We start from the raw sequence: 16,372 nt of genomic DNA on the forward strand, positions 1-16,372 counted from the left end.
AACAGAAGTTGATTTTACATGGGGGTGCAGGGCGTGGGTGAATAAAATATCGCTAGGGAGAGAAATGGTGCAGAGGAAGCATGTTTTGTAATAAGTGTCTGCCCTCAATGTGGATAGCTTTCTTTTCTGAGCAGTTATAGGTAACACTCGAAATGCACTGATAACTGATTCATCGTTCTATAAACAGAGGTTGTTTGAAATGTGTGTTTGAAATCTTATGGGACTTAACTGCTAAGGTCACCAGTCCCTAAGCTTACACACTACTTAACCTAAATTATCCTAAGGACAAACACACACACCCATGCCCGAGGGAGGACTCGAACCTCCGTCGGGACCAGCCGCACAGTCCATGACTGCAGCGCCTTAGACCGAGGTTGTTTGAAATAAGCAGTGCCAACTGATTGACTCATTAGTTCGTGGTTTAATAACTCGGTTATAAGACTTAAATATCTTTTATAGTTCATCATTTCGAAAATGAAAATATTCTAAGAAAACATTACTCATTCTAAAATTTAGTTAAGCTCTAATGTGCATGATGGTTGCGGAGTGTAGGTAGCAACTAACATCTGACTTCATACGCGGGTAACGATCTCAGAAAGGTTCGAAACCGCTGGGTTAATGTGTGGCCCGGTAAGTGTCGAGCTAGCACAACTTCGCACGTATTTAGTGTTCGCTGCTGCTTACTTAAGAGTGTTTGATACATCCAAAATCCAGAACTTCTGCGTTAATGACGACCGTACACAGCTACTCGAGCGATGTTGTACTCTTTTCAGGACATTAATAAGGGTGCGAAATACAAGAGCAACCATGCAATTTCGATATCAAGGTGCAGTTCTAGGGTTTAATTACCTATAAGTAACGGAAGTGATGCACATGTCGTTACACCATCATTCAACAGCATTAAAAGTGTTGTCCGCTGAAATATTTGGTAAAGCTTTTTTAGGATACTGTAGCAAACCCAATAAGAACACCACCAGTTATGCCTACAATGTCACACAAAACATGAACACTATAATCTTACATAAAATATTCTTTATATATGAGGTAAGCACAGCATTACTTTATAAGCTTTCCGACAACACACAGAATCATACATTTAAGTGACCTATATCGGGTGACTCTGGGGTCTAGAGTGCAAAAATCGTATAGAGCGTAAAACGTCCTAAATTTATTATTATTGCGACAAGAAATAAATGATTTCATGCGGTACGCGGCTTGAATGAGGAGTGCGTATGAGGCACTTGTTCACAAATTTTATATGTTTAATAACAAACAACTGACTGCCACATCATGATGACTATCTTCTTAGTGGAGAAATACCGTCTCTGCGACTACATAAAAGACAATCTGGTTGTCAGAAGCGTTTCGCCTCTTTGCTAGCAGTTGATGTATTGAGATATCTATATTTATTATTTGCTACCAGACTTCCTTCAACATTAGAGTGTGCCGTTCCTGTCCTTCCGAGGTCCATTTCCTGACATTTATTGACCTCTCTCTTTCCTGAAACCTTGACTCTTGTGTCGCTTCTCAAAAATGTGTTATCTGTTACGTCCGTTCTAATTCTATTGTTTCTCGTATCTTTATCAATTTCAGTGAACCATGGTTCCGGATATGTATGTGTTCAGTAACTTGAAGATCTTCCACTATCCGTTCCGCAAATATGACAATAATAGTGTTTCATCTGTTAGCTTTTCCTTTTTCAAACAGAGCTACCAGTTTGATCTTAATTTGTATTTAGCATTACTTTTACTGTTAGGTCTTTTCCAGTTTCTCAAGACCCCTAAATCTTATTAGTTTAAATGTTTGTATTTCACAAAGTGTTTCGGGTCTTACCATTGCTCGATAGTACCTTAGTTTTATGTTTCAGAACAAAGATGTCTTTGATATCTGCGTTTTTTGTCGCACTTTACATTTCACGTACTCTATTTTCTACAGCTCATCATCCACTCTCTTATCTACATTTCTCATGTTATATTCGTTATACACACACAAGTGATATTTCATCTACATCTACATCTACATGATTACTCTGCAATTCGCACTGAAGTGCCTGGCCGAGGGCTCATCGAAACATTTTCATACTACTTCTCTACCATTCCACTCTCGAATGGCGCGTGGGAAAAAGGAACACCTAAATCTTTCCGTTCGAGCTGTGATTTCTCTTATTTTATTATGATGATCATTTCTCCCTACATAGATGGGTGTCAACAAAATATTTTCGCATTCGGAAGAGAAAGTTGGTGATTGAAATTTCGTAAATAGATCTCGCCGCAATGAAAACCGCCTTTGTTTCAGTGACTGCCACCCCAACTCGCGTATCGTACCACTGACACTCTCACCCCTACTGCGCGATAACACGAAACGAGCTGCTCTTCTTTGCACTTTTTCGATGTCGTCCGTCAGTCCTACCTGGTAAGGGTCCCACACCGCGCAGCAATATCCCAGCAGAGGACGGACAAGTGTAACGTAGGCTGTCTCTTTAGTGGGTTTGACGCATCTTCTAAGTGTTCTGGCAACAAAGTGCAGTCTTTGTTTCGCCTTCCCCACAATATTATCTATGTGGCCTTTCCATTTTAAGTTCCTCGTAATTGTAATTCCTAGGTATTTAGTCGAATTGACAGCCCTTAGATTTGTGCGATTTATGACCTCGCGCTTTTCTTTGTTTAGTGCCGGTTTTCTGTCATTCTGAAAGGTTACGTTCAGAGTCAACACCAATTCCCGATGCGTCATTCGAACCCGCTTCCTGCGCCTATGCCTGTACCCTAGATGTCGACGTCACAGCTTCCTAAAATTTGTTTTTGCGAGCCTCTGCGTCAGCAAGGCTGTTGCTATACTTCTGAAGCTAGCTGCCTTAAACAAAACAAAAGTTACGCGCAATGTGGCAGTAAAAGAAAAGCCGTAAACAGCACTCGACGTGTTGCCAAATGCCGACCGTGCAGTTGCTGCACTTCGCTGACGGACTCTCGGTTGGTTGCTGCTGGTCGGAGTGAATGGCCGGAGGCTTCCGCGTCGCACGTGCTCTGTGTAAGCAACAGGCGGTGTCCGTATAACTCCACATGGAGAGCATACGGCGCTGGGGAGCCAACAGCCTCTGCACAAGCGGCGGCCGCCGTACGTTGTTTGACGTGCGACCTTTGTAGGATGTGACACATACTGTATACAGGGTGAACCTCAACTCCGATGACAAAATTTCAGGTTTTAAAAGATCTGACACGGTATGTAGAGTACACGATCTTAATATTCAATATAACGTTTATTTGTATTGACCGCACATTTATAAATGATGACCAGTTTCGATTACCCAGTCAATCAAATTCGCATATAAAACAGACAAAAGAAATATTGTTCGTAAAACTCTGTAGGTACTTACGCTAGACCTATATCTCTAACGTCGATCAGTTGTAGAATTTTATTATGTTCTAGTATAATGACTTTTCTGGACTAGAAATCTACTCTGTAGGAATCAGCATGGGTTTCGAAAAAGACGATCGAGTGAAACCCAGCTCGAGCTATTCGTCCACGAGACTCAGAGGGCCACAGACACGGGTTCACAGGTAGATGCCGTGTTTCCGCAAGACGTTTGATACAGTTCCCCACAGTCGTTTAATGAACAAAGTAAGAGCATATGGACTATCAGGCCAACTGTGTGATTGGATTGAAGAGTTCCTAAATAACAGAACGCAGCGTGTCATTCACAATGGAGAGAAGTCTTCCGAAGTAAGAGTGATTTCAGGTGCGCCGCAGGGGAGTGTCGTAGGACCGTTGCTACTCACAATATATATAAATGACCTTGTGGATAACATCGGAAGTTCACTGAGACTATTTGCGGATGATGCTGTAGTATATCGAGAGGTTGTAACAATGGAATATTGTACTGAAATGCAGGAGGATCTGCAACGAATTGACGCATGGTGCAGGGAATGGCAACTGAATTTCAATGTAGACAAGTATAATGTGCTGCGAATACATAGAAAGAAAGATCCTCTATAATTTAGCTACAATATAGCAGGTCAGCAACAGGAAGCAGTTAATTCCATAAATTATCTGTGAGTAGGCATTAGGAGTGATTTAAAATGTAATGAACATACAAAATTAATCGTCGGTAAAGTAGATGCCAGACTGAGATTCATTGGAAGAATCCTAAGGAAATGCAGTCCGAAAACAAAAGAAGTAGGTTGCAGTGCACTTGTTCGCCCACTGTTTGAATACTGCTCACCTGTGTGGGATCCGTACCAGATAGGGTTGGTAGAAGAGATAGAGAAGATTCAACGGAGCGCGCTTCGTAACAGCATAATTTAGTAATCACGAAAGCGTTACGGAGATGACAGATAAACTCCAGTGGAAGACTCTCCAAGAGAGACGCTCAGTAGCTCGGTACGGGCTTTTGTTGAAGTTTCGAGAACATACCTTCACCGAGGAGTCAAGCAGTATATTGCTCCCTCCCACGTATAGCTCGCGAAGAGACCATGAGGATAAAATCAGAGAGATTAGAGCCACCACAGAGGTATACCGACAATCTTTGTTTCCACGAACAATACGAGACTGGAATAGAAGGGAGAACCGATAGAGGTACTCACGGAGTATGGATGTATATGTAGATGTAGATATGTACGAGGGTGATTTTAAAAGTCCTGAACACTGAGCATGTGCGACCGTTCGGTGGCGTGATCAAGTTGAAATTCATGTCAGTTGTGAGGGAGATTTTTGGCGTGACGGTCGTTTATGTTTCCATGGTTCGGGTGGCTGAGTCGTGAATACTTCAGTTTTAAAATGGAAGCTGCAACCGAGTCAGGTCGGATTACACGTAGCGCCCAGCTTTCCTACAACAAAATCGAATCCCTACGTGGAAAGAACCAAACGGAAATAATTCAACGCTTTGAGAGAGGTGTGTGGGAATTGTGTAGTGGATAGCAATACAGTATCACGGCGGTCTGCTCGTTTTGTGAAGGTTGGGTAACCACTGAGGACAACCAAAGAACTGGAAGGCCGTCAACTGGAACAGACTGCACCTCCCAGGTCATTGTTAGAGACATTTTGGGAGACGATCGACGAAAAACATGTGAGGAAATTACATATGAGGCCAGAATGTCTATCACTTCGCTTTACAGAATCATAACTGAAAAGTTAAAGTGAGAAAAGTTGCTGCCAGTTGGGTTCCACATGATCTGAGTGAAGAGCAGGAAGCAAATCGTAAAATAATAGCAGGAGAATTGCTTCAGCGTTACCCAACAGAAGGAGAACAGTTTATGAAAAGGATTCTTGCACTTGCTGAAACCTGGATACCAGATTTTGAGACAGAACTGATGTCTCAGACGTCACAATAGAAAAGTCCCGACTCTCCACGCCCGAAAAAATGCCACCGCCAACAGCCAAAGGTAAAACTGATGATGACCTTTGCGTATGACACGGAGTCATTGCTACAGACAGTGTCTCAGGGGATGTCTGTAACATGCGCGTGGTACAATTCGTTTCTGCAAAATGTTTGCGCCCGAGAATTCGTCAAAGAACGCCTGACATGGTTGCATCTTGTGTCCTCATTTTGCACGATAATGCAAGACCGTATATTGCCCTACCAGCGACAGAAACGCTCGACAAATGTGGATGGGAAATATTTCCCCGCTCACCACACAGTCCTGATATGAGGCCGCCAGACTTTGATTTGTTTCCGTAATTGAAGGAACAATTCCGTGGAAAACGTTTTGATACAATTGATGAAGCTTCCAAAGACGTAGTAATCAACAGCTCAACAATGAAGGGCCCTATCCGGAATACTAGAAGCTGCCAAACCGTTGAGAAGCTGTCATAGGCAGTAATGGAGGTTATATTGAAGGCTTGTAAAGGTATTTTGTAAAATAAATTATTTTCTTCATTTCCATCTTACAGTGTTCAGAATGTCTGAAATCACCCTCGTAGTACAAGGACGCACAGTGTCATTCAAACTACCGTGTGTTCCTCGACGCTGCTATTTAAAATAGACACAAACGCATATCTGCTAGAAGTCACATCAGTGTGCACAGGTACTCGATTAAATTTATCGTATTTAAACAAAATCGAACGTATTACACTAGAAAAACAGCGCTGGCAGTTCAAGTGAGGGTAGTAAAAGATTTACACTACTGATAACACTAAAATGTGGGAAGAGATATGACACATATTATGAAGAGCAGTCGGCAGTTAAATAAGGGAAAGGTGCACGTCGTAAATTACGATGTACACGGTACGGAAACGTTGCACCAGCAATTTCAGATTTTGTTTAGTGATATTTTCTGCGTATTTTGGTGCAAGGGATCCGTGGTCGGTGGCTCGTTAACAGGGCGATTCTTATTAACGTTTAAAAATCTCCGAAGCGACCTAGGTGACACTGACACCTCGCCGCACGTACAGCTGTTGAGCTTACCGGTCTGTCGCACCTGATCATCCCAACCCAAGTATTCATGCCAGTGTGGCTCCGGGCCTATGGGCACGGCTGTAGCACGTGAAGCTCAGATTCGAATCTTCCATGTGACAGGAAGTACTTTTTTATTGGGTTAGAAATTGTGTGTTTACACTGAGGTAATTTTTATTATTTCGTTTACCTGTCTCGCCCCCTCCCCCTGGTTTATTTCAAAGAAGAGTACAACAGAAAACTAGCGTATTGCATCACGAGTAGACGAGTATAAGCTTCCGCACTGCGGCGCTACCAGTAAATGACATATCTTTTATAAAGTCTGCAAAAAAAAAAAGAAAAAAAAAAAGAAAGAAATACAAGCCGGCCGAAGTGGCCGTGCGGTTAAAGGCGCTGCAGTCTGGAACCGCAAGACCGCTACGGTCGCAGGTTCGAATCCTGCCTCGGGCATGGATGTTTGTGATGTCCTTAGGTTAGGTTTAACTAGTTCTAAGTTCTAGGGGACTAATGACCTCAGCAGTTGAGTCCCATAGTGCTCAGAGCCAAAGAAATACAAAATAAGAAAAGCTTCTGCTTTGTTGCGACGAGGGCAACCATTCTGTAACTTCTACGTTTACAATAGATCACATTTACAAAAGGTGTCCGAAAACAGAGTAGCCTAGCGGAGCGATGTGCAGCACTGCTCCCAATAGGCGAGGGTAAAATCGACATGCCCAACAGCTCCACGTGCGGCGACGTACGTCATCTGGTGACGTCACATATTCAACACTTGTCACCCACTTTTCGGGTATTTCCCACCGTTTGCGGTCCCATGCGTCTTATATTAAATTATCTGTCTGATTGTCATCCACACCGCTTTGGGATTTTTAAGCGTTAACAAGAATCAACCTGCAGATTAGAAACGCTGTTGTGGTCTTCGTCCCGAAGACTTGTTTGTAGCAGTTCTACTCACCAGTTTTTCCCGCATACGCCTCTCCACCTCTTAGTAGCTACAGCAAACTACTTCCCTTCTAACCTCCGTACTATAGCTCAAGCCTTAGTCTCCCCCTACACTTTTTACCTCATCCCCCTCCCCCCCCAGATACCTCAGGATGTGGCCTATCAACTGATCACTTCTTTTAGTCATGTCGTGCCATAAAATTATTTTCGCTCTAATTAGATTCAGTACCTCTTAGTTATCCTATCTACCTCTCTAATCTACAGCATTCTTCTGTAGAAACATATTTCCAAACATTCTGTTCTCTTTTATTCTGTACTATTTACAGTCAATGTTTCACTTCTGTATGGCGATACGCTTCCTAACACTTAAATTTATATTCGGTGTTGGCAAATTTCTATTTTTCAAAAACACTTTTCTTGTTCTTGTCAACCTCCATATTCTGTCCCCTCTACATCTGACATCGTCCACTTTCTGCTCTCCAAATAAAAAACAACTCTTCTACTCCTTTTAGTTTCTCATTCCCTAATTCCCTCAGCATCATCTGATATAAATCGAATATGAAACTAACAAATTTGTTATAAACGTCTGCAGAGACAATTGCTGTAAGACGCGGTAGCACCTCATCCTTCCGCCCAATAAATTCTAGGAAGCATCCGGTGGCCAGGAAACGGTAATTACAAGAGCTGTCCATCAACGTGGTGGCTAGCCACCAGTAACCTTGATGCTTCGAAGGTCGATCGATTTCTACACCTAGAAACTTTCCTTTATCACGAGATTCGTCACAAGATAACGCGAAGTTCACCTACTTTATAACGCAATATCACTAAGAGAGCCACTCGAATGCGAGAGGTTGGACATGATTGCGAAGACTGGTGTATTTCGCAACTATTGCAGCAATAATGTTGCTGGAGAAGACAAGCTGTAGTAGGAAGACGAAACTAGTGTGGCTCCAAAAGTAAATGCCCAAAAAATTCTGCTTAATAATCAGACTATCGAAACATCACCAGATATCGTTCTGGTCCAGTCTTCGAAACAACTTTACCTACCACGGTATCAATCGCAATACAAAGTGACAGTATGATGTGGGGTTATGATGAAGTATGGAACTGACCTATACTTGTTTGAGGGGAATGGTGGACAAAGATACCATTAGCTTCAGCGCGCGAATGAGTAGCTTTAACCATAATGATGAACTCTATTTTAGTTTCTACAATGTTGGCGAATTCACATCTCTACTGTGTGCTATACGTGCTCCACTATGATAGTTAAGTTAAGAGTTAGTTTATGACGTGATGCTTGTTAATGGTTAAGATTTGTCATGCCTCTCATGACGATGTCATATTATACCTGAGGATGGTCCGTTCCCGACCGGAACCGGTGGATTAATACAGTGGCAATATAGCTGTGTGCAAACCATGATTTTCGAAAAATTTCTAAATGCTGTATATCATCGGCTCCTCAAAATAGTGAGGATGAGAAATTGTCTGAATGTGCTTCTCTGCACCCTCTACTAAAGACTAACTGGAGAGTAATCATGTAGATGTAGAAAAGAATTTATGAATGATTCCTTCTTCATGGATTAACGTAGAGTCATTTTTCCCACTGTCGATAAAATTAGCTTCGTTCCTTGCTTAACACTAGGCAATGTTACCATCACTTCAGTGTAATGAATAGATTCTTCCTTCAACACGAATACGGTAGATTAGTTCCCCAGTCGACGGCACTTAACCCTATAGCGGCTATCAATGTTTTGTTTGGAGAACTCCCCAATTTATTCGGAATGGTGCTATTACAAGTACTCGTCGTAAGCACTTAGCGTCTTTATCCAATCATTTTTAGTGTTGGCCTACAACGAATTGTCTGATTAGAACAACGATGCCAATTTACATTTTCCTATATGTATATTCACTACAGGAATAGACACAAATGCAAACAACGATCGCATGGAGCCCAGATCGCTCTTTTCACCCGCGAGACACGGAAGGAAGCAGTTGTCGGCGATCAGGTTGACACCGAGTTCCTTGATTTCCGGAAAGCGTTCGATAAAATTCCGCACTGTCGTCTACTGAAAAATATACGAGCATACAAAATATCAGACCAGCTTTGTGAATGCATTAAAGAGTTCTTAGCTAGAGGAGAGAAAATATCTTCGGTCGTACACCAAGGAGTGTTGTCAGATCATTATTTTTGACCGTATATAGGGTGCAAAAAATTACGTACACAAAATTTTAGAGTATTTACAGAAGGTACAAAGAAATGTCGCTGATGCACCGTTTCCCCTCTAGAGGTCCTTGCAGGTTCCGATACTGAATACCACTTCATTGTCTTAACTGCGGTCAAACCTCATGTGGAATGAGCTCTCACTTCTACCTAAAGGAAGAAAGGAAGACAGCAATGTAATTATACCGTCCCGGTGGGAATCTTTATGAGCCGCGCGGGATTAGCTGAGCGGGCTTAGGCGCTGCAGTCATGGACTGTGCGGCTGGTCCCGGCGGAGGTTCGAGTCCTCCCTCGGTCATGGGTGCGTGTATGTTTGTCCTTAGGATAATTTAACTTAAGTAGTGTGTAAGCTTAGGGACTGATGACCTTAGCAGTTAAGTCCCATAAGATTCCACGCACATTTGAACATTTTTGAACTGTGTTCAGACTGCCGTGTGATGAATATTGTTTTAGAGATGTTGCTGAAAATGTTATCCGTTTCCATTAACACATAACTGGCATCTGCGTGCTAATGATTGTCAAACTAGCTTAAAACAAGCGTTGCACGAGTAATGGCTGCGGTGCCAGAAAACGGGCAACCAGCTACTCCGGAATGTCTATCGCTGTGTTAGATATCATTAGCGCGCACATTCCGATGGTGCATAACTGTAAATGGACCATGTTTTCAACAACATTTCTAAAACTATATTCATAACAGGACAGTTTGAACCCCGGCTGGATAACGGCAGGAGTTTCATGAAGCTGCGCGCTGTGATGCTAGAAGTCGAAACGCTAGGAAGGTGTGGCTAAATACTGAAAGAGTTGCAGAGGCGCTGCTGCTCCAGCCGCAGGTTCGAGTCCTGCCTCAGGCATGGATGTGTGTGATGTCCTTAGGTGAGTTAGGTTTAAGTAGTTCTAAGTCTAGGGGACTGATGACCTCAGATGTTAAGTCCCATAGTGCTCAGAGCCATTTGAACCATTTTGAGTTGCAGAGGATCGAAGTTTGGTGCAGTGACTGCCAGTTGGCCTCAACATAAACAGATATACTATTGCGCATGAATAGGCAGGAAGACCCACTACTATATGATTACACGACTGCAGAACAGTCACTGGAGTCATTCAAATCCGTTAAATATTTTGGAGTACGCTTACGGAGCGATTTAAAGTGGAACGACAACTCAACACTAATCACAGATAAGGCAGATACCTTGTTGAGATTCATTGGAAGAGTCCTCAAGAAGTGTAGTCTACTCACGAACTAACGAAACAGTCATTCGGCCAATACCTGAATACTGCTCTAGAGTCTAGGACCCGTACCGGACAGGATTGGTAGAGTTACTAGAAAAGATCCGAAGAAGAGCACTTCAGCTGGTAAACACGAAAGCGTCACGAAAATGTTCATCCAAAGCCAATGGCAGTCGCTAGAAGAGAGGCGTTGTACATCAGTGTGAGGTTCATTGGTAAGATTTCGAGAGTGTACTTTCCTAAAATAGTCAAGCCAATATGTTGCTTCCTCCTACATACTTGACGCGAAATTACCATGAAGGTAAAATTAGAGATATTCTAGCTCATATGGAGGCCTAGTACTCGCGACTGGAACAGGACTGTACCCTCCGCCACACACCTTACGGTGATTGTGGGGTACAGATAAAGGCATAGAAAAACAAAGAAAATGTTAGGACGCGCGAGATCTTCTCATGAAATTTCAGTCACCAGTTTTCTCCTCCGATTGCGAAAACATTCTGTTGGCACCAACATACATAGGGAGAAACGATAAAATAAGAGAAATCAGGGCACGCACGGAAAAATTTAAGTGCTCGTTTTTCCCGCGTGCCGTTCGAGAGTGGAACGGTAGAGAGACAGCATGAAGGTGGTTCACTGAACCCTCTGCCAGGCACTTCATTGTGAATAGCAGAGTAATCACGTTGATCCATCGAACTACAGACCTATATCATTGACGTCGGTTTGCAGTAGAGTTTTGGAGCGTATACTGTATTCAAACATTATGAATCACCTCGAAGGGAACGATCTATTGATAGGTAATCAGCATGGTTTCAGAAAACATCGTTCTTGTGCAACGCAGCTAGCTCTTTATTCGCATGAAGTAATGGCCGCTATCGACAGGGGATCTCAAGTTGATTCCGTATTTCTAGATTTCCGGAAAGCTTTTGACACCGGTCCTCACAAGCGATTTCTAATCAAGCTGCGGGCCTATGGGGTATCGTCTCAGTTGTGCGACTGGATTCGTGATTTCCTGTCAGGAAGGTCGCAGTTCGTAGTAATAGACGGAAAATCATCGTGTAAAACTGACGTGATATCAGGTGTTCCCCAGGGAAGCGTCCTGGGACTGCTGTTCCTGATCTGTATAAATGACCTGGGTGACAATCTGAGCAGTTCTCTTAGGTTGTTCGCAGATGATGCTGTAATTTCCCGTCTAGTAAGGTCATCCAAACACCAGTATCAGTTGCAAAGCGATTTGGAAAAGATTGCTGTATGGTGTGGCAGGTGGCAGTTGACGCTAAATAACGAAAAGTGTGAGGTGATCCACATGAGTTCCAAAAGAAATCCGTTGGAATTCGATTACTCGATAAATAGTACAATTCTCAAGGCTGTCAATTCAACTAAGTACCTGGGTGTTAAAATTACGAACAACTTCAGTTGGAAAGACCACATAGATAATATTGTGGGGAAGGCGAGCCAAAGGTTGCGTTTCATTGGCAGGACACTTAGAAGATGCAACAAGTCCACTAAAGAGACAGCTTACACTACACTCGTTTGTCCTCTGTTAGAATATTGCTGCGCGGTGTGGGATCCTTACCAGGTGGGATTGACGGAGGACATCGAAAGGGTGCAAAAAAGGGCAGCTCGTTTTGTATTATCACTTAGTAGGGGAGAGAGTGTGGCAGATATGATACGCGAATTGGGATGGAAGTCATTAAAGCAAAGACGTTTTTCGTCGCGGCGAGATCTATTTACGAAATTTCAGTCACCAACTTTCTCTTCCGAATGCGAAAATATTTTGTTGAGCCCAACCTACATAGATAGGAATGATCATCAAAATAAAATAAGAGAAATCAGAGCTCGAACAGAAAGGTTTAGGTGTTCGTTTTTCCCGCGCGCTGTTCAGGAGTGGAATGGTAGAGAGATAGTATGATTGTGGTTCGATGAACCCTCTGCCAAGCACTTAAATGTGAATTTCAATCATGTAGATGTAGATGTAGATTAACCAGATTCCGAACTTGGATCTTCTGGATGTTTCTCGACACCAACAGCCAACAGCATGAGGTCAGACAGGTGATGGCGCCTCTGTTTCTTTACCAAACGCAGCAAGACGATCGTATTTGCAGAACTGAATAACAAGTGTCCACTCGCGCTTCGTGGCCCGTCGGCTTCTTGTACGTTACCTGCTGCCAGTATCCGCCGATGGGGTGTATCCGCTTGTTGAAGTTGTTGAGGTTGCTCATGGCGGCCTCCCGGCGGCGTCTCCAGAGACTAGACGGCGGCGGCGGAGGAAGAAGTGACGGATGGCGCGTCGGACTGGGCGAGACCTGCGCGCGGAGCGACTTTAAGTAACAACTGGAGCGCGGGAGGCAGGGGAACGGCGCGGAGCGGCGCGGTACAAAGAGGCAACCCCCCTCCTCCCACCTCCTTCACCCACCCACCAGGGCGCCGGCTATCAAACGATAAGCTCACCAGGTGGCTGCACCCGCGGAAAGATACCGCCGCACAGTGGAAAACCCACAAATGGCCTAGTCACCTGTGTCTAGTATACGGATCCCGACGTTCCTCCGATGCTGTCATTGACAGACGTGGGCCTCCCTCGAGCGCAAAGTACCAAAGTCGAATTCCCACCTTGGAAGAAATTTTTACTACGCGGATGTGCCCTTGATCTACAGACTATAAGCGGAAGTCCTGGGTTCGTTTTGAGACTTATCTGCAGCTTTCTGGGAGTCTGAAAGACTATCGTAGCAACCGCGGTACCGCTAAATTTCACATTACTATATAGATCGAAGGGTTGTCCTCCGGTCAGAGTTTGCAGACCCAGCTCTGGTAGTCGGAGCACTTACTAAACGAAACAAAATGGTTCAAATGGCTCTGAGCACTATGGGACTGAGGTCATCAGTCTCCTAGAACTTAGAACTACTTAAACCTAACTAACCTACGGACATCACACACATCCATGCCCGAGGCAGGATTCGAACCTGCAACCGTAGCGGTCGCGCGGTTCCCGACTGTAGCGCCTAGAACCGCTCGGCCACTCCGGCCGGCAAACCAAACATGAGCCCATGGAGCTGGTATTGGCAGACAATCCAAATGACCACATACGGTTCGTAGAACAAAACCCGGAGGTTAGTTAGAACGTCCGAGTGCTTTAATTGGCATTGCCGGCCTTAGTGGCCGAGCGGTTCTAGGCGCTTCAGTCTGAAACCGGGCGACCGCTAGGGTCGCAGGTTCCAATACTGTTTCGGGCATGGATGTGTGTGGTGTCCTTAGGTTAGTTAGGTTTAACTAGTTCTAAGTTCTAGGAGACTGATGACCTCAGGTGTTAAGTCCCATAGTGCTCAGAGCCAACTTTAATTGGCATGGTCCTTTTCGGGGTAGTATACCATTGCCTTCCTCCGCTCTTTGAACTGACTTCCTCATCCAGTGATAGGATCACATATAGTTTAACGTGGACTCCGAAACGCAGTGCATCACAAATCATTTTTCACATTAACAAACATTGCCGGAGGTGGAAAAAGTGGTACGTGACAGGTCAAACTCGTAGGAGTGACTAGGGATCGAAACTCTAAGCTTTGGATTTGCAGAGAGGTGGTGGTTGGTGGTTAAGTTCCTATGAGACCAAACTACTGAGGTCATCGGTCCCTAGGATTACACACTCCTTAATCTCACTTACACTAACTTACGCTAAGGACGACACACACACACCCATGGCTGACGGAGGATTCGAACCCCCGAGGGGGTAGGCGCGCGAACCGTGGCTAGGCGCCGGAGACCACCCGGCTACCCCACGCCGCCTTGGAATTACAGTCACTGACACTTTTTTTATTTTTTTACAGTTTTTTTACAACTCAGCCACTGACAAGAAACAGAACTGAAGCGAAGTCAAGCACTCTACTATTAATGAAGGAAATAAATTTCTTGAATAATTCTGCGGTCATTGGGGATACTTTGTGAATAAATCTCTCTAGATGTTTGATATATTTCTTTATTTATAATGTCGGTTTGATTACTACCATCATCAGATCAAAAGTTAGAATTTGTAAACCAACGTTCATTGTCAGTACCAATGAAACCGATCACCTAGGTTTTATTAACACCGAGCTTTCGAAGTTTTCATCTGCTCATGGTAGTAACCGTAACGACGTAACAAAGAAATACATTAAGCAATCTAGACGGGTTTTTTCACAAAAGAAGTCAAGCACAACAATGTGCACTTAACTTGTATAGTGAACTATGAGGAAACTGAACATCGCAACTGATAAATAAAGATAAAAATTAATCAAAACAAAGAATCATGCAAAGAACTGCAAGTGAAGCCAACAGAAATTTGAGTTATAAACTTCTATTTATCATGTTTAAAATGTTTTGTACCAAGGTCTATTATGAACTTTGGTTGTGACGGAACGAAAGTAATGTTGCTGTGTGTGAATTCCTAATGGACCAAACTGCTGAGGCCATCGGTCCCTCGACTTACACACTACGTAAACTAACCTATACTAAGAACAATACACACACCCAAGCCCGAGGAAGGACTCGAACCTCTGGCCGGAGGGACCGCGCAATCCGTGACATAGCGCCTCAAATCGCGCGGGAGTAATGTTGGTTCTCATCACTTTATTTTATCACGCCGATAAATTGACTTTGGTCTGATAAATGTTCCGTGTGATAAATAAATATAATGTAGCGACATGTGTCTAAAGATGCTGTCATTTAAACAGAATAACAAACCTGTAGCTGAGCATATACCTCGATGAATGGTCTAGCTTCATATCACAATTCGCAAAACTCAGCAATCACAAGTTAATAGGTTTACATAAAATATTTGATTAGGATGACTGCTCTCGACTGTGGGAGCAGCATCTGTGCGTAGAGGCACATGCCTTGGAAAACCCACTGCGAAAAAATGGTTCAAATGGCTCTGAGCACTATGCGACTTAACTTCTGAGGTCATCAGTCGCCTATAACTTAGAACTAATTAAACTTAACTAACCTAAGGACATCACATACATCCATGCCCGAGGCAGGATTCGAACCTGCGACCGTAGCGGTCGCTCGGCTCCAGACTGTAGCGCCTAGAACCGCACGGCCACTCCGGCCGGCACCCACTGCGAAAGTTATTGCTATACAGCACAGGCGCCTTCAAAACGACGGCGAATTGTAGCTAACTAGTGGTAATGTAGACGCTGCTATAAGACAGCAAGCTCAAATTATTGGCCGAAGAAATGAGAATACGATGAAGTAAAATATGTACTGGGACAAAACACTTTTACCGAAGTATATGTTAGAAATGAGGATGGGATAAATCTGAAACTGACTGCATAAAAAGTACTTCGTAACACTCGAGAAAGAATGAAACTGAGGTACCTCTAACTAGGACAGGCATTAGTGCACTCTCTGACTGGTCTCTGAATGTAAACAGTTTATTATTTACTAGCGAAAAACGCGATATGGGAGTGTGAATTGGTGCCACAACGCTATCGTCACAGCACTTAACGTTCTATTGCGGCGACTGTTCGACACTAAAGAAAAGAGTTAACACACTTCCGTATATGGCGTTGTTATGAGTGGCGTAGAACTAGTAGTCAAAATTCTATTACACACACAGTGTCTTCAGTATCCCAAAG

The 16,372-nt window shown here is 43.6% G+C and overlaps 1 protein-coding gene across 4 annotated transcripts in view; it reads right to left on the minus strand.

Annotated features, from left to right (window-relative positions):
- Positions 1-16,372, minus strand: part of LOC126203429 (bifunctional 3'-phosphoadenosine 5'-phosphosulfate synthase) — a 365,659-nt gene that overhangs the window by 171,163 nt on the left and 178,124 nt on the right. For 2 of the 4 annotated variants that reach the window (XM_049937744.1, XM_049937742.1), the window contains exon 1: positions 12,929-13,093. The exons of the other annotated variants lie outside the window; for them this stretch is intronic. In XM_049937744.1, coding sequence (XP_049793701.1) covers positions 12,929-12,988 — 60 coding nt within the window. In that variant the 5' untranslated portion in view covers positions 12,989-13,093. Of the gene's footprint in view, positions 1-12,928; positions 13,094-16,372 lie in introns of those variants that run through there. 4 annotated transcript variants of the gene reach the window in all.

This window comes from Schistocerca nitens, chromosome 9 (assembly GCF_023898315.1).
Source record: "Schistocerca nitens isolate TAMUIC-IGC-003100 chromosome 9, iqSchNite1.1, whole genome shotgun sequence".
NCBI lineage: Eukaryota > Metazoa > Arthropoda > Insecta > Orthoptera > Acrididae > Schistocerca > Schistocerca nitens.